Genomic DNA, 25,310 nt, shown 5'->3' with positions numbered 1-25,310 from the left:
CTCACTCTTTGCCCCTCATCACTCTCGTTTTCTTTGAGATAAAGGGAAGCTAACAGAATTTATCAGATCTTTCTGCAATTTCACTTCTTTGTTCACTGAGCAACCTACAGCTTTGAGAAAGGACACCGAATCCAGAGGAAGCCGTGCGAATGGCAGGGAGCCCCGGAGCACAGAAACACACAAGCGCTGCACGGGGGCTGGTGCAAGGACAGACCCCGAACAGGAGCTAAACACAGCCCGGGAGGGGTCATGTGCAACCGCTTCACCTAAACTATTCCCGTTTTACTTGGGTTTTGTGTCCATCCTCTTTCAGAGTTTCAAGAAACACAGCAAGCTGGGAGACGAGCTAGATGACCTAAAAAGTCTTCTTCATTTTTGGTCTACGAACTTAGACCTTAATAACTCACAGTCCTGGGTTTGAGGCAGCTTAGCCCTAACCTTTCCCTCTCGCTTTGCCAATCCCCTCAAGACAATTCTGATTCGTACCGAGGGCAAGAAGTTAGGAAAATTGAAGCGCATGGATCTGATTCAACTAATAGAAAGAACATTGTGAAACATTACCTAATTGTTTAGTAATGTTTTTATGCATTGTCTAAATTTGGGCTTGGAAAGGCCTTCAGCTTCATAGAGATACGAACAGACCCTAAATACTGGATATACAGGCTTTTTAATGACACGGGGGTGTTTGGTTCCTTCCCACACCCCACTCTAAATAAAGGAGAACACACGCACATTCAGAAAAACGAAGCATCTATGTAAATAAAGCAGCATAGCAAACAGTTACTCACAAATCCTAACATAAATATACAAAGTCTTTTGTATACTGACATTTCCATATATAGTGTTACTTTCTCTTTTTGTTTATCTAAATAAAATGTTACCTTCTGCCACTCATTACAGAAAGAATTTTCACTTATACTTTTTACTTATACTTTCAATAATTAATAAAAAGGAAGTTTAAAAAGAATAGCAGCCTTGCTTTTCTATACTTAAGTGCAGCACTTTAGACATTTTAAAATCCTCTAGAATTCCTCTCCCTGAAAGTGCATCATCCATAAAGAGGTAGCTTCGTGGATATTGGATATGGTACTTCGGCTATCTCCAAGCATGAAGTGAACCAATGCACAATTCTCTGTCCTGTAAAAGTAGACCCATACAGGCCTAAACATACAGCAGTGAATTCTATGGAATAACCCAGGAAGAAACTTTCAAGTCAAGCACTGGTTTTTGCCCTTCTGTTTACAAGTGTGGTAATCCTGGGCAACCAACCTTGACCTCTCTCTTTAAGGGCTGATGATTTAGGACCTACCTACAGAATGACCAGAACATCCTTTCCTGTCCATAAGATACAGGTGTGTCAGGGATCAAAAGGGAATTTCATCATCCACCCTGGATAATTTTTCCATTCAATTTTCTGAGCAACACCAATATTTATTTCCTTTTAAATCCCTCACTCCCAAAATCTAGCGTCAAGTCCTGCCTACCAATCTGTCCCCTTAGAAGATTTAGATCAAGCAGCCTTTGGAGCCCCTAAAAATTGCCCATGCGCACATTAAAAGTAGAAAGCAAAATCCTTATAAATACAGACAGCTGGAGTTTGAAAATGTATCTGAGTTACTGCAAAACTGTTAATCAGGAGGCCACCGGGTGGTCCAGAGCAAACATTCAGCTCAACTGCAGAATGCACTCCTAACTGATCACTTAAGACAGAAATAGGCCACACATTTATAGGCTGCAAGATCAGTCCAATTTCATTTATTTATTTATTTCAGAGCAAGGGAAAACACATTTTCTCAGCAGAAATGGTGCTGAGCCACAAAGCCTGTACCAAAAGTCATCCTGAATCGGAATCTCCAATTATGTGTAAGTATAGATTCGGAAATTTAGCTTTACAGATCCTGGTTTTAATTTCTTAAAACCTTCTCATTTGCGGTCTGAGGAGAGGTGAGGTCAATTTGACCAAACCCTTGCTGGGGACAGAAGTACTGGCAGGGAAGAGGGCTAGAGACTACTACGACCACACGCCGAAGGAGTCAAAAAGTTTCCACTTCTAAAGGCGCGTGGGTGTGTGCCGTGTGTCTAGGATTATCCATTCTGCACTCACAGGCGTCTTTCCAGCCACTGAGATGAACCTGCAGATCTGCTCGCCGAAGTAACAGCAAAAAGGGGGGATGAATGTCCAACTCTGTGTTTAGGGTACTTCAACAGAAGTCGAAAAGACACAGACCCTACATCCTTGCACTAACCACCTGGCTTCTGTGATGTGCTGGCCAGTTTAATAGCCCACATATTAACAATAAAGGAGAAAAAAAAAATATAGTTTCTGTATTTACTCTTTGAAATACAGTCATAATTAAAAAAAAGAGCAGCATCCAGAAATCAACATAGTCTAGCACTACATCACATTTAAACGGGTTCTATACCATTGCAGTACGATACCTCTCAAAAAATAAAGGTGCCTTAACTTACAATCACTTCCAGCTTTCCCTGGACATCGTGCGACTTGATAACCCAATTGACAGACTTTTTACACTTGAGGATAAGTACGACGTCTCTGACAAGCTTGGCACTGGGTTGAGATGGTTTAATGTCAACGATTATATCCACCTGGAAAGCGCTGTATGTGGAAAATAGCAAGAAAGTTAGACCAGAACGCCAGAAATTTTCAGCTATCAACCTTCTTCCAATCCATCATGTTTCCACTGTCTGGCCAGCTGATTAAAATGCTGGAGATTATCCCAGGCAACACAACATGTGCAAAACAGATTGTTATTTCACATAAGCTTAAATGATTTTGCATAACAATAGAAACAAATACTTTTTAGACAAATAATATTTTTGCCTCTTGTTTACAAGAAGCGTGCTCCTCATTTCAGCTATTTAGAGCAGGTTAGTTATGTGACTAGCAGTTTGCTTTATAAAGTAAATATTGTTTTCTTATTTCACTGCAACCGTGACTAAATATAGCTGTTTCAGTTTCCTCTGGCTATAACTATTAAAGCTCAAAATAATACCTTAAAAAAAAGCAAAAGGGCAAATCAAGCAGGTTAATACCAAAAAAATGCACAAATACTATACTGGGGAGTGTCTCTGCCTAGGCAGTTAAATTGTGGAAATTACTTCGCTTAGGATCTTGTGTGTGTTGAGGAATTAAGCCCTTGTATTCAGTTTCCAATACTTCTGGATATATACTTACTCTAAAAAGAAAAGAAAACAGATGTCCAGCCTACTGCTTGCTGGAAAATAGATGAACACTATCCAGATTTTCAAGACCTCAGTAAAATAAGTAGAGCAAATGGGTCTGTACCCATCAATAACATCTTGTTGTGCAAAGTATTAATTCAACAGAAAAACCTGTACTTCCTGATCATCTTATGGGGCCATAAATCACAAGAATGTGCTCATCCCCAAGTAACAGGTTGCAACTAATTTCTGCACTGGGACGTGGTGTATCTGGGGGCCCTTGTTTCACCTCCTGCAGTTTTACACATGCCCAGCTCAGCTTCTGAGTGTTTCTTTGTGGATATAAACTTTGTAAACATAGATGTGGATAATATATAAAACTAAGAACAAAGCAAGAGGAATGTTAACGTATTACTTTTTTTTTTTTTACTTCTAGTAACAAAACGTTTACACATTTTGCAGTGTTATCATCTGAAAAACAAATTCCTATCGTACTTTCGGCCAAAGCCAAACCCCAGAGGGCTTGGAGACAGGGCTGTCGTTGCATTAACGCTGCAAGGCACTTACAATGATGCTGATGCTCAAGAACTCTGTTCAGGATGGGGCTGCAACTCACGCCACGCAGAGGCAGATCATTTGCCGTACCTACTCCACTTCCACTGCATCTCAGCACTTTCTTACTCTCCCAAGGTTGCTAGGCAAGAATATTCTCAGGCTCTAGGTTCACCATCTTGCAATAAGATAACCACCCTTGTTGCAAAGATCCCTCTGCCCACCTCTATCCCCCTGTGGGCTTTCCTCATTAGGGATGGCATGTGCCCAAATGTAATTACCTGAGGAGCGCAATTGGACAACACTGCATATCCAGTGTCTGCAGTACGCAGACAGGATTTTAATTCTACCTTATCTCTGATGAAATTTCTTCTTGCAAAAGGGAAAACCATCTAAGCTTCGTAGCAAATTTCTGTTCTAGCAACCATACCCAGCACTTTGGAAGAGCTTTTCCAGGTATGACTATCTGAAGCAAACGCCACTCATGCTCCCATTAAGACTTTGGAGAGACCAGCAAAGGATGAACGTTTTAAATGTCTTGCCTGCCAAGTTTACAGGACCTTTGACAATTTATATAATCCTCATAACACGAGAGTTAAGTAGTGTTCCCTAGCTGCTACTTACAAACTTTTCTGGTCAGTGGACCACTGTCAACTCTTAACATTTCTTGCAATTATCAAACTTATCGTTTAAACTCAACTGGAAACTTGACAGAAAATACTGTTATGATTCTGCAGACCGACTGCGGAATGATTACCATGGACCGCAGATCACTTGCGACCTCTGGATCGCTGTTTGGGAGCCACTGCCCTAGGCTTGGCTGCCATTCCTCCCTACCTGTGACAGGACAAGATTATTTTTAACCTCTCTCTCACCTCCTCATACAGCGGTCCCATCTTAAACCCTGTCTGTCAGATGCTGCCCTTATTCATATTCCCTTACTCACCTCATTCTTGGAAAAATTTTATTGATAGAGCAAGAAGGGGGGCAGGATACTTTACCTGTATGGATTGGAATTTGGAGTGATTAGTTCAATGATATGAACTTCTCTTTCTTGGAGTAAGTTAGACATAAGGCATCCTTCTGCTGGTTTTGGTTGCAGGTACCCCGCGAGGTAATTTAAAGAGAGAAAATTCTTTTCTATGTTGCACGAGGGAGGAAAAACTTGATCTGGAGGGGAAAAAAAAAAAGCAAGCATATGCACCTTTATACATAGATATCATCTTACACGCATGTATGTACGGCATCTACGTCAGTGTGGCACTGTATTTTATGACATGGGTCTTTAGGCTAAAAGGTTTATCTATCATAAGCACTTTAACAAGTCAACATAACATCGAAAGGGAGATCACTTGCAATAACACAGCACATCTCTGATGTAAAATACATACTTCTAAACTGAACAGTTTCTATTTATGAATTTAAATTTTTCATGAAAGAAAACCCCTACAAAGACAAATCTGAAAACAACACTTAGGCAAAATACACAAGCATTTTTCAAAATGAATAAAATACATTTAATTTGTTCCTTGCACATTTAATGGAAGATTTCTTCCTTTTGAAATTAACTCACAGAAAACTTGTGATCAATTCCTTCTTCCTTCTCCCTTCAGAAAATGTTCTATTCTTGTTATTATAAACTTACCATATTTAAAAGATCACAGAAAGTATTTTCCATTTCCCTACTCAATATATTTTCCTATATATTCTGTAGTCAGAGTCAGCGTTGTCTAGAAATACTGCAGTTCTCTTGTGCGTGGAAAATTGAATATTGCAAGAAAAGGATGAAACCGGTTGTTGGTATTAAGGAAGTCTGACCGTAATATCTAGAACTGAATTTAAGAAATTCTAGACTAGATATTAAACCTCTCTCACTTTTAACTGCCTAGCTGATCACGAGGATTAACTAGCATACAATGCAAAACAAAAACCAGTCACTTGATATGAAGTTCTCATGCACAGCCTACGGTGCTGTACCCTAAGAGCAGTACTTCCACTGAAAAATAGGAATACTTTGTATTTCTGAGATAGCTTTACACATAAACTGTCATAATATGCAGAAGGACTAAGTATCATGTTCAAAGACACAAAGTCCTGTAGGAATATAATTCCAAATGGCTGGCTCGTTGACCACTGCTTTACGAAGAGGGCTCTCCTATTGAGATCAGTAGCAAGATAGGAAAAAGAGAAAAAATCAAATATAATGCATTATGCATGCAAAACTGTGGAGGAACTCTCAAAAGCTGAGCTGAGACCACTGTTAGCATTTGCTCCCTAAAGAAGAGCTGAAATGTCATCCCTGAAGCACATTTGTGTGTGGTACACAACTTCACAGGGAGACCAGAGACTCCTGTGACCCTGGCCACTGCGGAAATAATTAGGGGTGTTTCTTCGCCTGATCTTACACAAAGTAGTCTTTGAATATGAACCTTGCTGTCTTCCCTACAGAATCCATGAGAGCTGTGTGAGGCTGCAACTATTCATGCTGCCCAAGCAAAGCACTCCTCTAACATCTGGTATGTGCCCTGCCAGATTAGCCTTGAATGCAGCTGCAGTTCTTCCAGCTCCTCCCACAACAGCAGAGAATGGAAAATGATCCCAAATGGTCTGCGCTGAGCTTGAATTTATATATATACACATACACACACGGACGGAGATACTAGGTATTTGCTTCTCAGCTGCCATGCAACACAGTTAAAGCCATAAAATAACGGCCTCTGAGTAGTTTGTGGATAATTACCACACATGCTATCGTTTGCCATTGCAAAGAACTTGGTTCCTGCTCCTGGCACTTCCATGAAACGTCTCTGGAGCTCTCAGGAATTGCTGCTCTGGCTGCCACCAGCACGGAGGCTCCCCAGCCTGGGCCTCCACTCGATAGCACGCTGTTCCTCGGCAGCAAATTTTAACTCTGTCACTGGCTACGTGACGTACACATTTATTTCCTTCCTTCACCAAAATGTATTTACTCTCGTCAGTGCCAGTTACCAAGATCTGGGCTGGAACAGAAAAGAAAAGGGGATCCATTTCATCTTTCTTTGCTTCTTTTCTTCTTTAGTTTCAGGGCTGTCTACTTACTTTGGAAAGGGACTGCAGGTGCCTGCAATCAATTAAAAACCTTACTAAACCCGCCAGCGAACAGTCAATTTATGGACCCCGCGCTTCTCTAATCTCCACAGGCTCCCACTATGGAACCAGGCAGGCGGTTCGCCTGTCACACCCTCAGCGGAGGGTCCCTGGCCAGCAGGCCCAGCCGTCGTGGGGCCCTTGCTCACCTCCATTTTGCAGACGAGGCCAGACTCCGTCTGCTCTATTCTGCACCCATTAGGCGTCATCGGCAGGTTGTTGGCTAAATTGGATAAAAGTTGAGTATCCCAGCTCGAAATCATGAGGAGGTTTTTGTGAAAACGAGCGCCGTTCATCAGGTGTCACACCCTCCAAGACAGGCGCTCTGGGCAGCAGCAGTTTGATTCAGCAATAAAAGCCCCATGCAAGCAGAGCTGGCCTTTCAAAGTCTGATCTGGGGATAAGTGAGGCCTTTGGGATTTTCGTTAGCCACTCTGACGGCAGGGCTTTTTTGTGTGTATTTTGCGGTTTACAAGCCCTTAGCATGAGGGAGATCAGAACCTCGACTGCCATTTAATGGCAGGGTATATATGCGAGCAGGGAAGGGGCTGCCGCGGTCTCTGGAGGGAGGGTGGAAGCTCTCGGCAGGACTCACGCCCCAGCAGGACACACAGCTAAAGCCTGACACAAACACAACCACCTACAAGCATTAAACCAAGCAAGTCTGGTGTGCAGGATACGTGCACTAGCGTGCACAGGCTACAAATTCGCAGTCAGGACTGAAGCTTCAGCTTCTGCCAGGACAGGAGCACAGTGTTACCGTCTGTAAACAGACTGTACATTTTCCAGCCTAGTTATTGTTATGGTTGACTTTTTTTTTTTTTCTATTTTACCTAAGAAATGTTTTGAAATTAGGCTCCCTCCAGGCCAGCCGATCTGCCCTGGATTTACACTGCCGGGGCTGGATGCATTAGGTAATACTTACCTAACTGACAAGTCTTTGCGACTTGTACAATCGTATCTTACTGAAGCACGGGGAATTAAACCAACTTCTGCTGAAAAAACATGTACTAAGATCACTTTCGCCATGAGCAGTCCCGCTTTCTAGAATCTGACAGCCATTATTATCATGGCAATCACTTTGCCATCTCCTTGGCTGCACAAATCAAAGCAAGAACGAGAACATCACTTCTTGTGCCCCCTTCCTCCAAACCCTCATTCTGGCCCCTTTAAGTTCTCACTGCGCTCCCCATCCCTGCAGTATTTGATCGGCCACTCTTTCGAATCGACAGGATTCAGATGCGCTTGGCCCTGACCCAGCTTGCTAGCTCGCTCAGCTGCCTTTCATTTGCAGCTTCAAAAGTGATTTCAGACACCCATGGCGTCAGAAGCAGTTTTGTTCTATGAAAGATCACCCTTCTTCAGATCTTTGTGTCTTCTGGCTTGCATTTGCGTTTTGCTGTATGCAGCTATGGCCTCAACTTCTAAAATGTTACATCTTCCAGTTTCAGATTTTTCTAACTTGAGTGAAGCCGAAATGTAGACAATTACATGAACACTGCCATTAAATTTGTATCGGTCACGTAGCAAGGAACTACTCCACACGACCACCTATAGATTATGAGTAACACTAGCTGTGATTCACAGACTTGGCAGCCGAGGGTACCCGACTAAAGCACTTGAGGAGTGAGAGCTTTGTGTGAAAAGCCTGAAATGTCCATCAGCGTACGCCGCTGTTTGCGGAATCCAGCGACTCCATCGTTCCCTCTGCAGAGCAGCAGACCAGGTCCACGTCCCACGTGGTTTCCATAGAACAACTCGCACGACTGCTGCAGTTCAAGAACTGACCTGCTCCCCGCCCCTGAACACGTGCATAACCCCCACACGTACGCGCACATTCATTCTTCTGCCAAGAATTTAAATCAAAATCAAATACGGTTACAGCTGAGCTAGTTTGGAGGAGCCTTCTCAGAAACTGTCTATTTTGGTTGCCTGCCAAGTTCCATTTTGTGTACTTACTCCTAATTAAATTGTGTTTTAACACATTCTAAAGATGATGCAAAGCTCTCCTATTTAGCTGCCTAATTTGACTGGAGACGTGCAAATCAACAAACAATATTTTATCCGTTTTTTGACATACCTAATTAAATGTTAATCTCTGCAACGCAGAGACCACTACTCCCATGTATACATTCCAAGAGCACTTTAATAAGCTAATAAATGTATTTCTGAATGATTTTCTGGCATTAAAATCCAAGACTGGTGCCAAGTAGAACAAAAATCATGCAGGGGAATCCTGTACAAATTTGGCAGGATTTGGATAAAACCAACACAGGCGTGTTCCGATTTTGGGGGGCAAGCCTCATGCTTTAGGAAATCAAATGATCAGATACAGGTGGTTAGGAAAGAATGTTTTCTCCACAGACAGTTTTTGAGGTTTTTTTTTTTTTTTTTGTAGCCAACTAGTTCAGTTCTGTAGAATTTTCTCTAGAAATATTGCTGCAGTACTACTAAATTAGGCTGCTGGTGCTAATAAATGCTGAGCCCACCAGCACTCGTTGGGTGTCGATAAGATGTTCTATTGATTTCTACTTTTCCTACCACTGAACTTCTTGAGAAACACCAATTAGTTTTAAAATAGCCGGATGGCTAACTGCAATGCAAATCAGTTCCAGTTCACATTTACCAGCCTTTATTCTTGCTGCTTCTGGTTTAGCCTAAAGCTGGATGTTTGCTTTAGCCTGACCTTGGATGACATCTTCAGAGAATGGAAAAAACCAGTGAATTGCAGGCCGTTAGGTAAAGAGCACCTACAGCTTAAGACATCCCATACTTGCAAAAAATAAAGTTTCACCCCCAACCATCCCACACAACAGAAGAAAGTCTGCTCTCCCTGCAAAGTTCTTTTTACTAACTACATATTTTTCAGAAAATGAACTTGAATAGAGATAAGCAGGGCACAGATCCCCTGAACTGGCTGCCTTGCTCCCAGAATGCCATGAAGAGCTGTGGCTCTTGCGTTACCCACAGTTCGTGACCAGCTCAGGTGGAACCTCCCTGCAGAAGACACGCTATGAGACCAGCAGGCAGCTGAGGGAAAGCATGAGCCAGAAGGTGCTGCAAAGGCTCCTACTGTTAACTTGTTCCAACATTGCTCAGCTACTGGCTACAGCCCAAACCCTACCCTAATATAGGCCTGTGCAGTCCCTGAGGAGCTGGTGTCCTCCTCTCCCACCTGCCTGAGGCCACCTGATGAATTTGGCAAGTGGCTTGCAGGGACAGGAAACCTTGCTCCTTGGGATGAAAATACACAAGGACATCAGACTGAGGCAACTGATCTTGGTGAGGAAAGCAATAATTCTTTGCCTGGATCCTTACATAATACTGAAAAAAAAATGTAACTTAGGTCTTTCTAAAAATTACCGCCTACCTCAGGTTCTCTGCTTTAGATGAAGATACCCAAACAATCACCATGAGCAGTTTATTCCTCTTAAAAAGTGAAGCTTTGACTCCTGTAAGATTCTGGCCAATTGCATCCACATTTGGGAGGATAAAATTATGGCACCAGAATCCATTAAAAGTTGCCTAAATCCAAGGTCCGGTCTTTGGACTTGCTCTTATTTCTCTGCCTTCCCCCTTCATATCACATCTTTTGGAAAATGAGAGGTATGTTTAAAGATTATAAAATAAAATATGTGAAATAATACTACAGCAAGACTCACTCTCACCATCTAGAAGCGCCTATAAACTCTGGGGTTTTTGTTTGTTTGTTTTACCTTCTCCTACTTTAATATAGATGTTTCTTGATATCTTGAGTTCAGTGAAAGACGTTACTGCTCCATATTCCTTCTGGGCCCACTGTAGCAGATGTTCATTTTTCTCAGGAAAGAGCTTTTCTTCCGTTTCTGCCGACAAGGAGAAATTTCCCTTCTCAAACTGAACAACAGAGCCTAAAGACACCTGATGGGAATAAAAACGAATCTTTAATGTGGTACATTTATCCACACAGACAGGTAGCATGTTTAAGCAATGTAATCTGTCACACCCAAATGCATTCACTGAAGGTGATTATGGTTTATTTCCAACAACACCTAAACTTCACGTGTTTTAACATCTGCGTAACGATTCCTTTTTTTTCAGGGATGCTTTTTAACAAAGGAAGCCCCCTCTCAGCAGGGCTGGAGTGCGCATGGCAGCTGACTAACGGTGGGCTCCGAGCCACCCTCCAAAGTCGTGCTGCTACAGGAGAGGTATGATGGTCCTGCAAGGGGAGCCGACCTCTGGGGGCGACGGGAAGGCTGGAAAGACAAGAGGAAAACTAAGACAGGAGAGAGGAAGAAGGTGATGGTCTGAGGAACTGAAGGGAGAGAAGGATGCAAAGCTCAATACAACTGGGAACTAGTGAAGTAATTCCCAAATCAGAAAGAACACGAGTCCAAGCTCAGTGACAGATAAAGGCCAACAGAGAAACACAGAGTAAGGAAGGAGAAAGGCTAAGGGAAGGGGAAGGTATTTACTGTTGCTCTACTTACAGGAAGTGAGGAAATACTTCAGTTTAACACATAAAGTAAACGAGTTATAAATCTTCAGAAAAATCCTTATCAATAGGTTACACTAACTCAGGTCTTGACTGGAAAAACTAAAATGTTGTTTAAAATAGTCAAAATGGAAAAACACTAAGTAGAGGTGTAACGGGTTCTGTGGGAAAGCCTAAGACTTTCAATATACCTGCACTGGAGTGGCAATAGCATCATTCAAGAAAAGGGGAGGGCACAGGGTCAGACTCTCTTTCAGACTGGAGCCTGCTTCAACCTGCGTTGGTCTTGAGAGATAAACAAGTCATTTCAGATTTACTGCAAAGCAAGATCATCCCAACAGCAACCCTTTGGCTCTCCTGTCCCTGCAGAGGGACGTGGCCAACACTTCCAAGATATTTGCCAGCTCTCAAGAGGTCTCTCTAGCAAGTGATGAAAGAAGAGCATTCCTTATCTGCCCAACCTCAGGAGCCATCACCCACCCATATGCTTCACTGTCTCTTCTTTCAAGGTGCTTGAGGACTCGGGCCAGCATGCCCTACTCAGGCTGGTCCTTCCATGCATGCTAGCACTAAGACCTAAAACATCACATCAAGAATAACATGTGCTTGAGCAAGAAAGCACAGCAAGATGAATAAGCTTTCGGATCCGAACACATCAGCAAAGACTTTGGACATACTCCCTGTAGCGGTGTGTAAGCAGTGCTTGCCCAGATGCACCATGTAGCCCCTACTTCCAGACCGCTGCAGCGGACAAGGCTTCAGGAAAGAAGCACCATTTTCTTGTGCCATCCCCAGAGCAGCCCAGGAAGAAGTCGGAGTCACACTAACCCAGATTTCTTTGGTGGAACGGAGGTATATTTGTTTTCTCCAGCTGAAAATCTAAAACTCCTAACGATGACGATTGGAAGACTGAAGAATGCATCGTAACAATTTCTAACCTGTCCTGAGTATTATTTACATGTTATAGCAGGATAACAGTCACAAGTATCTCTCTAACCTTTTAAATGACAAAATACATCGATAGCAATTATTTAACAGAGGTTATCTTGGACTCCAATTACAGAAGTTAACTAACAGCAACCAGCCATTGCCTTCCCTGGTGCTATTGTTCCCGGCACTAATTCAGGATGTTATATATCAGTTTGTTTAGCACCTACAAATATTTGTCAAAGTAGGCACATAAATTACACCCTTTGGCATACAGAAAGAATTTCAAAGTGCTTCCCTGTGCCTCTAGCTATTACGTTATCATTTATTATGCTCATATCACAGGTGCATAAAACTCCCCTCTAAGAGAAGGCCCATGTAATTCAGCATTCAATTTGACCACACTTGTCACAAAAAAAAGCTCAGGAATCCTTTTGCCAGAATAGTTTTCAGAGTTTAAACTAACATCTGTTTCAATTCTGAACAATCTTCCTATTTGTTGTTCTTCATATGACTACTACAAAACATTTCCTTCAAATGAAAAAAGGCTTTATTCAGTGTAATGCAGAATACACTGTATTAGCTCAACGCTCTCATGCTTCTCAAATAAGAAAGCAAACTCTGCCATTAGAGAAAATCCACTGCCCACAAATCTACAACACCAGGAAAAGAGAACAACACTTATCTTTAACACCTATTTAGCAAATAGCATTCGCTTTGTACTTCCACCACTTTGTAGCAGCTACACCACGGACTGCGTTTACGGGGCATCTCTACAATGCTCCTAAGACATCACATTTTATAGCGTGCACAGTCTCGTAGGACGACACCGGCGCAGCGCAGGACAGGTCAAACAGGGATCACATACTGAGCACCGCTTAGCTGTGCTGCCCTTTATCTCCCAGACATATAGAATATCTTTGTAGAGCCCTGGCCTAACTAGAAAAATCTCCCGTGCATAAAAAATTGCAGGATTTAAGGACTTAACCAGTTATTATTTTGAAGGGGTATTGAATAGATGCTGGCATTCCACTCTCAGGAACAAATCTCCTTAACTACCTCAAAAATACTACAGTTTATCCAACAAGTACAGTAATTGCTATTCATTTACACTATTTCACAATGTTTCTGGTGTTTTTTATGGTCAGTATCAGGGTGAAGAAGTATCAGTGTAACCTTTTAAGACATTTGAGGAAAGTGTGAGAGAAAATTTTATTCCTTCTAAATACTGACCAAAGAAATGCATTAGCTTGCAATAATGCCTTTTCACTTTATGTTTCAGTTGATATTTGAGATATTTAAGTGTCTGCTAACACAACAGCTTTCTTCCTCAGAATACACTTGGTTTTCCATTTATTACTAATTAAAACTTGAAAACCTTCTGCACCATCCTGCGGCATGACAAATGTCTTCCTGCGAGACAGATGCTATCAATGAACCCCAAAGTTACTGAGTCCTACGAGGGAGGAACCGACAGACAGAAAGCAGAGCAACCAAAAAGTCTGGCACAAGCATCCTCACTAAATGATCATACAGTAAACATCTTTACATAAACACGAAGCTTATCATCGTTTATTTTTTTAATCACATACTAAAGTCTATTTGAAATGTTGGTTCCACTACCAGGCTTTAGTGCAGAGTTCTGCTGTGCCTGCCAATGTTAGGATTTTTACTACACGGACCTAAGGCAAGGTTAAGTGAGCCAAGCACGTTATTTTTTCTGGAAAGAATTCAACGGACTCTTCCAAAAAAGGCAACCATCACTGTTTCAACACCTGCCTTGAACATTAACTACTTGCTCGTCAGAACAAACCAAACGCAGCGCGCTCTAATGTACTCAGGATAAGCCAGAGCATTAAAATCAAAGAGCGCTTCAAGTATTTGGGAATATATCAACAATTTTTATCTGAGCACTCATTACAGAGCCGCCGGGGTGCTTAAGAAACTGCTGCCACATACGCTTTTATCTCCTCGCTTCATCTCCTTCGGTGGTTACTTTCAGAGGTTGCAGAGTGGAAAAAGCACCCCAGCTCGATTTCTTCCTGTTGTTGCGAGGACATTCAAAGCGACTGCACCAGAAACATCCTCTGCTGCAGAGTTCACCTACGTGCCCCGTCACATTTCGGAGGCTAAATAGGGAAACTTCCAAGCCTGACGTGGAAAATCAGTTTGCGAGACCAAAAGATACTGGCCAGGGCCATTAACCACAGCCAGGCCCGCAGTTCAAAGGGCTCCTCTGCACTCAAGAGAAAACAAGGATCGACTCGAGTATTTTGAAAATTTGCTACCAACACCTGAGTATTGCATCGAAGAACAAAACCCGTTTAGGAACATATTTTGATTACAAACTCTAGTACCCTGCTGACCATTGGGGGAAATAGGGACTGTAACTTTCTTTGCACTGTACAGAGGCAAGGAAACCTACACCCCTCATGCTGGGGAAAAAAAAAACCAAACCAAAACCGCCTTTATATGTCCCTTAAGAAAACTTTCCAGCCTTACAAAAACTGCCCTCGCAAGGCTGCCATGGCAGCTCAGGACATCAGCTACCTGGCAGAAGTGCCAAATGGCATAAGTTACTGATCCCCAGAAGGAGTAACTCTCAGAACCAACCCCGAGTCATCCCCCAAAATATACACCGGAGGCGTGAACACTGTGCACGCTCAAAATAGTGCCTGCTGTTTCTTATTTTACCTATTTCCTTCTCTCCTTTTAAATGTTTATTGCCTTTTATTTTTCATTGAACCTGATCCAGGTGGGATATTTACTTTGTTTGCTTTATGACATTTTAAGTATTTAACATAGTTATAATTCAGAACTCCCAAGTAGGAAGCAAGTTCGTAACTTAGCCTTGGGAGAGAGGGTAGGCATCTTTGGGAGACGACTCCAAATACAAAGTTAAGTGCACAGCGACGGGTACCCCACTACCCATCGAGGCCCCTCCAGCACAAGGGACCAAGAAAGCCGCCCAAAAAGCCAAGACTGAGCCAAATACACTAGCAGAAGGAAAGCAGCATCCTTCATATTTTTACCTGAGCTATACAGAATCAGACCCGTGACAGAACGTGTAGGAGAGGAGTAAATCTGCTCAGAATAAAATTCAGAAACTTGAGCCAACTTTCAGAGCAGCCCACATGGAGTTCAGACTCAGCTGGTGTTTTTTGATAACATGCTTTGATGTGCCTTGGTCTCCTTACAGAGGAAAAGTAAAGCCATGGATGCAGAAATATCAGGTATTCGGAAACCCAAAAATATATCCTTTGTTGTTCATAAATCCACATACACCACACAGCAATTGCCAAGAGAACAGTTCTCTTTAGTAGGTGATGAAGACAGACGCTGCTTTTGAAATGACATGCAACATTTGTGAATCACCTATCGGCTTTGCATAGTCCTTACCAGCCACAGCGGAGCGATACTTTCAGGCACTAGTAAAATTTTTCATTTTCAGTTTAGTGTTCTCAAGACCACTTACAGTCATCACGAAATTCCACTTCCAGCTTTCACATTTTTTGAAAACAAACACTTAAAAGAAGGAGCATTGTCTTAATTATAATTATTAAATATCTTAATTTTAGATTTTAATTCTACTGCCTAAGAGATGCTCAGCTCGCCAGTCACCAAAGATCTCGATAGGAATTAAGGCTGCTTAGCACTTTCTTGGAATGAAAGCAGAACCTCATGGGATCAGACTCTTGCACATCTTCAGGTATCTAGAAAGAAAATGCTGGGATTTTCCATCAAAGCTGAAACTGTGTCAAAGCAAGCGCAGCTTTCAAAACCCCTATGGAACAGTTACCAGAATGATAAAAAGGAAACAAACAAACAAATCCATGTAAAGGGGAAATCTGTTCCCAAAGTTTAGGGCTCAGCAGTGTTTCATTAAACACACGCAGGTAATTGTCCACTCATCTCACATTAATCTAACAACATCTCTTAACAGACTCAATGTAACACTCGTGTGAACTGAACAAAATAAGGTAGCAGCAGCTTTTCCAGGGATTCTGTTTCAAGTTAGATTCAGTTTAGTGGAAGAAGAGCAGGGGAGAATTAAAGCATATCTATGCAACTGTGGCTATAGTTTCCACTGGAATCGATGACTCAGTAACACAACCTGTTGTGATTTATTATCTCCACGTCACGAACACCAATAGTCTGCCAAAATCCACTGCCTGCTTCTGTAAACTTCCACTAGCTAAAGCCCCTGTTTACTGAAGCAAGCAAGGAAGGGAAGGAGCCATGACCATCGCCGGGAAAAGACCATTGCAGATGCCTGTTCCAGGCTCTTCAGCCTCCTGCAAGGTGGATCTGGGAACACACCTCTACCATTAAAGGCCAGAGTGTTGTTTCTTTCCTTAGTCTTGCAGCCTGGTTTAACTTAGGGCCCAAGTCTTCCTCACTGTCAGTCTCCTTTGCTCTGAAAGTGATGGGTCTGGGCTCCTAAAGCAGCAATGAGAAAGACCAGAATCAGATCCAAGAGGCAGCAGCATCCAGACCTGGCCCGTCCACGCTCTCCACACAAAGTTTTGCTTGGAGCGGTGACCCGTGAAGACAGCCTGCCTTTAAAGCTGAAAGAAACACCAAGCAGTAAAGCTCGAGTTTTGAAAGATAGCATAAACCACCTGGGACAGGAGAAGATCTAGTATGAGCTAAAAAGAAACAAAACAAAAAAAACAACCAAAAACCAAACCAAGGCTCCAAAAAAGCACAGGACTTGAACATCCCATGAAATGAGAAACTAAGGCACACTGATCCTCCTCGCTTCCTCCAAAATATACTGGCAAGTTGGTATTTTTGAAATATTTCTGCACAAAGTGCTTGCAGTAAAAAGCAGAGGTCACCTATATATCATAAAATTTCCCTATTTTGGAACATCACGCTACCACATACAGACATTTTTTACTATACCCTGCGTATTTGCTTCATGTACTGTATCTTGCTTCCTAGAGCCAAAAATATCATTTCTCTTCTGTAACGCCTTCACGAAGCAACCTTTGAATGAAAAAAAAAAAACAACAACCACCCACCCAAACAACAACAAACCCTAGATATTTAAAGATACCTTACTAGGGTTATTGTACTCTTAAAACTCCTTTTACTGAATGCAGACAATGCATCACTTTCAAACATGTCTTTACCACCCTGTCATTTTCTGCCATCTCTATTTCTGACAAAATCCTGCCACTCTATTGCCAAGGACGTAAGAACAACCACCACACGTAGCCTAAGGTTCCCGTGATGTTTCTGGGAGTAACCCAGTTACACGGACTTCAGAAAAGCAGGATTTTGCAGGGGGTTGAATCAGGCCACGAGACGAAGTCTCCAGGGAAATTTGCTATTGTGAAAAGCATAATAAGAGTTACTGTTTACTAAACACTGCTTTTAATTAGACACTTAATGTTATTTTCACATTCTTTCAAAAGGCAAGGAAATGGTGCAGGGAAGGGAAGAGGGAATATGAGCTCTGCCAAGTGGAAAAGGGCAACTACAGGATTATTTCCAGCTCCTGAGTAGAAGAAGCATGAAGATTTAGAAAAAAAAACAAACCCAGGATTCTGTAGAAATGTAAACGTCCTTTTAAATTCCTCTTCTCACTGTTACGCAACACCGAAAATCTACTGCTTTTACTTTGAATAGTGAAAGGTCACTATTTATACCAAATTTATCACTAGTCATGCATTTCCTATCCTTTCTCACTCTTCTCCTAGCAGAGCACTCTGTTCACATCTGGGTCTGTTTAACCAGCGATTGGAAATTTAGCCTCCTGATTTCCCGTTAAATACTAGGCACAGGAAAACAAATAGCACTTGTTTTTCAGTGAGTTTTGTCAGTCATCCAAAATCTAGTGCAAATCATAGAACAGCCTGTGGTTTGGTGGCAGAGGCCCAAAATATGTGAACCATATTTTCATGAAGTGAAAGGAATAAACCAGCTATTGGCTGAAGTAATAAGAACATGGCTTTTTTTCTTCTTAGAAATACAGAAATGACTAATAATTAAATTCTTCATTCTATCACTTATTTTTCTTTAAAGCTTTTCTTTTTTTCTTTTCGAATCTCAAGCCAAGAGCATGTGATCTGGTATTGTATTTATCATTACTGCTGTTGCTTCCTCCACTTATACTAACACACACACATTCAGTCCTATCAAAAGGGGTTCTTGTGAGCAAGGTTATTTGCTTGCAAAAGTGCTTTCTCATCCATAACTCTTACTCGCTCAATCACCTGAATAACTAACTCTGAGAAAGAGCTGAAGCATCGCATCTTAGATCAAATATTGTATAAAATCACATATGTAGATATCGAAGGGGGTTTTGGATCTATTCTAACAGTGATTTCTGCCAGGAAATCACAAAGGATTGGGTCCCTTCTTTCATTGATTTAATTCTTACTACTTTCCCTTGCCCGGTAAAGACATAAGGCTATAAAAGCAATTGAGAAAGCTACCAAATCTAAAGAAAAAAAAAAAAAAAAAAAAAATCCCTTGCTGAGTAGCACCTATAAACCCGCTTTCTGGGCAGTTTCATAAAAGTGTTGGATTTCTGCCAAGACATGTTCGCAATAAACTGCTTTTAGGGAAGGCGAAAAATAATGACTTGATGGAAAGGGAGGAAATTAATTTGTTATATGAAAATGTAAAAGGTGGGGTGGTGGGAGAGGCCTGGTAAGGTTTTTCTGCAAGATTGGCCTGCAACAAGATCACAGGTAACAGCGTTTTGTACAGGTGTTGCTTAGCTTACGTAAAATTGCAATCTGTCGCAATCTAACCAGCCTAATCACCAGTGAAGATGTCCTTCAACTTCCTCTCCCACTCCCCCTTTAGGATACAGTTTTGGCTGAGGAAAAAAAATAAATACTTAGCACTGATGTGAAGTGTTCCCCTTGCTGAACTGAGCAGACCTTCCCGCCCAGGCACTGCTCTTCTGAGTGATGTCCTGATGGTCCAGCCCAGGAGCACTTGAACAAAAAATGCCCATTCCCAAACTGGTGTATTTTTGTGACATGTAAAAATATCCAATCAGACTAATATGAGTAGATGCACCAGTAATCAAAAGGGTGATTTTCAATTACTTAGGTCAGGTAGAGTTTACGCACTAACCCACTTCAGGTATTTTTGGATTGAAACGCCAGGGGTACTTAGGTATATTTATTTTTAACGGGATGAGAATGAACTCAAGACTTACTTTACTAAAATCACAATAATTTTCCCAGCACCACCTACTTAACCCATCAAGATATATATAACTCATGCAGAGTCTGAAAATAACCCTGTCTATGCCAAAATATATTGTTAACACCACACTATGTAGTCACCATATATTCACTTTTCTCTAGCACAGGCAGAGATTTTGATCAGGTTTTTATCAAGATGCCAATTTTTTCCTTAAGACTATTGGCTAGTGCTCTCTCTGATTTATAGATGGCAAAAGATGACCCAAGAACCAAAACAACAACACAATAAGGCAAAAGCCCAGTAAAGAACAACTCCCCGTAGCGCTTCTGCTCCATCTCAGATCGTTTCCACCAAAGTACTGTGGTTCCGTAAGCATCACTGCTTCCATTCACTGTCCAGGGGCTTGGAAAACAGTCTTCAAAACATAAAATTAAAAAAAAACCCCTGATGTTAACAGAACGCAACCTTTGGTTTGGTTGGGGCATGCTATTTGATTTTAATGACAATTTATTCCACTGTGAGGTTTAGCCATCAGTAGACATTTTGTGAAAGTGAAACTGTGAGCTGCCTCCATGAAGATAAAGTGTGTGACAAGTCGCTGTGCTGAGTGGCGCTGTGTGCATCACATGATAAAAATAAGTGCAAAACCACACGTATACACCAAATTCACATTTTTATACTGCAAAACATTTATCAAGAAGCCACTTTGTGCTTCCCTCTATACAATAACCATCCACCCAATGGCTGTATTTTCTCCCCCTATTCATTTTAAACTTCTGCCTCATGGAGGACCAGGCTCAAGGCAAAAACCCAAACTTGAACTATACGATAAGAACTTAAGCTCCAGCCCAACTCAGTAGTACTGCATTTTCCTGGTCTTTTGGATATATGCTGACACAAGCTTTAAATCTTCTCATCCTTTCCTTTAAATAAAGCAATCTGGGGCAGCCTAGCTTTAGTGGAAACAATGGCTTCACAGAGCAAAGGTAGCAAACCATCCCTCTAATGGCAGCACAGAGAACACATAGCCCTGACCCTACCTTCTGCTCCAACACAAACATCATTTAAGCTCACTGTGCCTTAGTTTCTCCACCTGTACAAAGGCACCAACTGCACTCTACAGAGCGCTCCGATTCATTATCTGCTCATATCCTGGAGTCATCTTCTTTGTTAGAAATAACCTTGGGTTGTCTAATACAATTAATTTGTAATTTTTATTTTTTTATTTCTTTATTCAAACACACTTGCCTCTAACAGTTTAAGAGCTTTATTATGATGCTTTACAGGGGAAAAAATAAGAGCTAGTAATAAAAAGAAATAAGCACCTAGGACTTCACTAATGGGTACATGATCCTTTACCTACAAACTGTGACCCAGCTCTAGGGGTGTTGTCTTTATCATCACTAAGTCCCAGAAGTTGCCACTTAAACTTCTTCATACTACTTACCTTTCTGACTGGGGATCCATCAATGAAACAGTGCAATTCATACTTTACATTCAGTATATTAATAAAATTGTGAATGAACGTATTGTTTGAAAGGTCGGAAAGAGAAGCCGGGAAGTCAATGATTATCCTGCCTGAGGCTTCCATAGAGACAGACACAATAGTTATGACACTCCTATGGTATGCATGAGACAGATTTCTGTTTTGAGAATAGAATTCATGGGCATTAAAAAAGGATTTTTTTAAAATTTGAAATCTTTTATGTTTCAAAATACTCCGTTTTCTGGCTTGGCTATACATTTAAGGAGAATAAGACAGAGCTGCAGAAGTACATGGGTAAGCCAAGTATTTTCAAACAAGGGCCAAAGAAGCAAGCTCTGCACTCAGCTCCGATTTACACCCCTAGGCTCAATGCTCTACCACTTACTGAAGGCTCTGGCAAGGTGGCAGGGAGCCTCTCCACTACTAGAGTAGAAGCAGGCTGTCCACCTGCACCACAACTCACCTGAAACAAGAACTCTTGATTCTGCAAAGGGACAGGCTCCTCTAGGCTAGAGGCAGCCCCAGGGATTGCAACCTGGCACAGCCCAACACAGGCAAAAAGCTCTGCTGCAAAACTAGAGCCCCTGGATTTCTTTCTGGCATATTGCACACGCCCACAGGTGCTGCTAGGACTTACTCAGGATTCCCCATGTTTTCGGTGCTGCATGATTCTGTGCTCTTTTTTTCAGAAAGCATTGGGGAAAACAATGTGTTTGTCCTTGTGAGCAGAGTGGAACTGTGGAAAAGCAATGGATGAGCACCAGTTTAAGTTGTTCAGCCTGTAACCTCGTGGCCTATTGTCCCAAGCCGCACTAGCTACCAAGAAATTGGTACATGAGAAGTGGGAAGTGAAGGCCCCTGATAAAAGACTGAAGTTAGCTTACGTTTGCAGCAAAAATATTGCCTTAGAGAGACAAGAAAAGAGAATAAAGTTCTGGAGTGAGAGGGACTGCAGGGACTAAACTGGGAGAGGTAACGGTGGGTTGGTACCCTGGTATTATCTTGTTCTGCAATCTCATTCTTCCAGCTCTTTAGAGAAGAGAAAAATAGAACCTTTAACATGGTGGAAGGAAGAATACATAAATTATATGGCACTTGAAGAGATCCAAAAGTGTTATTGGAGAGCTATTCAGATGTTTAAACGCAACTAGGGATGGGTCAACACTGAGAGCTAGTTCACTCCTTGCAATGGGAAGGCGAGCTCTCCTATCTGCGCGGCGAGCAGCGTTATCCCAGGGCCGCAGGCACGTGCTGGGAGGACAGTGTGAGACACCCCAAATTTCAGCCCTTACTGTGACCAGCAGAGCCGAAGAGAGGCTGGAGGACCAAGAGGAGGTATCTGAGTCCCACCAACAGAGAACTGAACCTGTAATGTCTACGAGGTTCTCCTGCCCCACCTGAGACTCAGCCCACCCCTTCCTGCAGCATCAGCGGCCAGGTTTACCGTGGCACTTCCCGAGGTCAGACCACTTCTTGTCTGGCACACATCGTGAGCGCTGCTGCTCGTATTTTGAAGCCTGTTTTAGTAACCAGGAGAGCTTGAAGCAGTTTTCTGAAGCAAACACTTAGCTAATCGTACAGTTTTGGCAGCCGAGGCCTTAGGCACATTCCTATTGTTCCTATGCCTTAATGCAGCCTGCTGAAGCCCCGCTGAGCCAAACCAAGCAAGCCCAGCATGATTGCAGTCTGAACACGGGCACAGAAATGGATGGCTCTCAGCAGAGCACCTCTTCACTCCCAGAGGCAAGGCGAGGGAAAGGGAAAAGCCTGGAGGAGGAGGAGGAAGAGGAGGGAAGAGATAGCTGAACACAAACTAGTTGATATGGGAGTGATGAAGTGATGAAGTAGTAACTGTAGGAGGAGACCAAAACTAAACTGAAAGTAGGTCCAAGACTCGATTAACTGCTGAAAGGTGCTGTTTCTTTTGGCCAGGAGAGGAGTGAGGAATCTTCTCATGCTGTTGTTCATCACCTTGTTCCTCAGTCACTTTCTGAGCAGACCTGAACTCTACTGGTTGCAGTAAGGACATATACCAGGAACGGTCAGCAAGAAGGTAACAGTTAAGAGTCTCTAACACAGTAATGAGAAAACCTGAGATTGTGAATACCTTAGCATACAAATAAGCCCATGTTCTTTGCGCCAGTCAGTAACACATTGCACTGGAAACAGGATGGGCTCCTTCAAAGTTCAAAATACCAAGGGTACTCCTACTCTTGTACCCTGAAGACAGGAAAAAGAAAAACAATCCTAGAAAACTTTTGGTGTCCAGCAAGTGACTTTTGGTGCACTTAACGGTGTCACCACCATATCAGGTCACCTGAGAGAGCAGTGTCCCTTTCCAGGGCGCCAGTGTTGCACCACCGTCCGTCTTCCCCTCCTGCTGACGCACAGTGACACTGTTAAGCTCCCATCCTGGGCTGCAGAAACAGTCTGGCCTACCACTGTCAGCTGTGCTGGAGGAGCAAAACTAAACCCTATAAGGATACAGCTAAAAATAATCAAGTTTAGTTCTGCAATTAGAGTTGAATATAGTAAAAGCTGCAACTTTAATAAAGACAACTCATGATTAGACATGATGTCACGCGTTAAGAATTTAATCCAAACAACTTGTCTGTTTCACTACAAATAGCAAACTTGAACATCCTGGCAAACTGTAAGGACATGATTTACAAATACTAGGTAATATTTGGATCCTACATTATAAGCAGTGCTCCAGTCTTTCTGAGAAATAAAAAAATGACTTCATTCTGGGCTTAGCTCGGTTATTTCAATAGACCAAGCTTCATTAGAGACATAAACCGTAATTGTACATATTGAGCTCAACACATACAGATTTTTGTTTTGGTCACAGACCACACAACTAGCATCCACCCATAGTATTTCCCACTGCTTGGAGTTTTTTTGCCTTGTGGTACCATTAAACTTCTAATCAGGACTGGCAATCTGTTACACCCTCACAGCTTTTTGAACCGGCTGCTAGCGTTCATAGCTACACAGTATGCAGATTCTGAAAAAGCAATTTTGGTTTCTTTTCCTTGAATTTACATAACAAGTAATTGGGTATTTTTTCCAAACTGTTTTGCCCTGCCACCTAACTGCTCCCCAGAGCCCTACACTGAAACATGACCTCCTGTTAACTTGGGGTTTTTTAACGTATGTTTAAAAACTTTCCAAATGAATGCTATTAACTCTGTCTTGTGCGACAAGTAGCTATGATACAGAGCAGGCCAGAGGACTGTGTATACTTACAAAGAAAACCCTTCGGATTCCAGGTGCCAGTCTTTCTGTTTTTAGCTTCCAGACCAGAGGCAAAGGAGAGTTGAGAAGAAACACCAGGGGCTTCTGGTGAATATGCACTGATGAAATGGGATTCAAATGCAACGTGACCTACAGAGAAACACAGAAATACATGAATACTCCCTTATAAGTTTCAAAACAAAAGTGGAATTTGAAACAATGAATCAAAGGTCATTTTTACATAATTTATGGCTTCCAGCATTCAGACCTCTTGACCCAAGATTATAGACTAATCTACTACCAACAAACTCAGTCAACAGAGCACAGATAATACAAAGAATGAAATAGTTAACATTTGTGCTCTCTGCTTGCAAAGCGCTGCTAAAGTGTTTAAGAAAACCTTGGCAAATGCTGATGAAAAATAGCTTATGCAAAAGGTCAAACCACTAAGCTGAGAGTTGGAGAACAAGGAGATAAAAAGAATTGCAAAGCAAACCCTGATTTCTGGTTTCTAAATGGTAACCTACAAAGCTGGCTTAGAGTACAAACCTCATCTGCTGGTGCTATTAGGGCATAAATCTCACCTGGAAAACAAATAAAACTAAACAAACAAAAAACAGGAGGAACAAATCCAGAAACACGAGCGAGTTCAGGGACTGAAAGGATACGTGGGGAAAATGATCCCAGGGAAGTGGACATCGCAGAAGAAGAGACAACCTGTCAGAGGTGATTTTTAAGCAATCAGTTCGTGGTCACTGGAAGCCTCTCCTGCCTGGCTCCTCATGTCCCAGTGCTGCCCTTCTAGAAAGGGGCCGATGGGGGACAAAACTGTAACCAAACATATGACAATTTGTAGCATATAACACCTTGTACTGGAAATCATAGGGGTTTCACAGTATAGAATCATTTAGGTTGGAAAAGACCTTTAAGATCATCAAGTCCAACCGTTCCCCTAACCCTGCCAGCCCACCACTAAACCATGTCGCTAAGCATCACAGCTACATGGCTTTTAAATCCCTCCAGGGATGGGGACTCAACCCCTTCCCTGGGCAGCCCCTTCCAGGGCTTGACAACCTTTTCAGGGAAGAAATTTTTCCTAACATCCAACCTAAACCTGCCCTGGCACCACTTGAGTCTGTTTTGCCTCAT

The 25,310-nt window shown here is 42.2% G+C and overlaps 1 protein-coding gene across 1 annotated transcript in view; it reads right to left on the bottom strand.

Moving 5' to 3' along the window:
* Window positions 1-25,310, bottom strand: part of TGFBR3 (transforming growth factor beta receptor 3) — a 111,179-nt gene that overhangs the window by 24,175 nt on the left and 61,694 nt on the right. Inside the window, exons 3-6 of the mRNA XM_009640620.2 lie at window positions 24,174-24,311; window positions 10,578-10,761; window positions 4,737-4,905; window positions 2,470-2,617 (exon numbers count right to left, since the gene is read on the bottom strand). Of these exons, the coding sequence (XP_009638915.2) occupies window positions 2,470-2,617; window positions 4,737-4,905; window positions 10,578-10,761; window positions 24,174-24,311 (639 nt within the window). The remainder of the gene's footprint in view (window positions 1-2,469; window positions 2,618-4,736; window positions 4,906-10,577; window positions 10,762-24,173; window positions 24,312-25,310) is intronic.

This window comes from Egretta garzetta, unplaced genomic scaffold (genome assembly GCF_000687185.1).
Source record: "Egretta garzetta isolate BGI_Z169 unplaced genomic scaffold, ASM68718v1 scaffold706, whole genome shotgun sequence".
In the NCBI taxonomy this organism is placed as follows: domain Eukaryota; kingdom Metazoa; phylum Chordata; class Aves; order Pelecaniformes; family Ardeidae; genus Egretta; species Egretta garzetta.
This window is presented reverse-complemented; position numbering and strand designations above follow the sequence as displayed.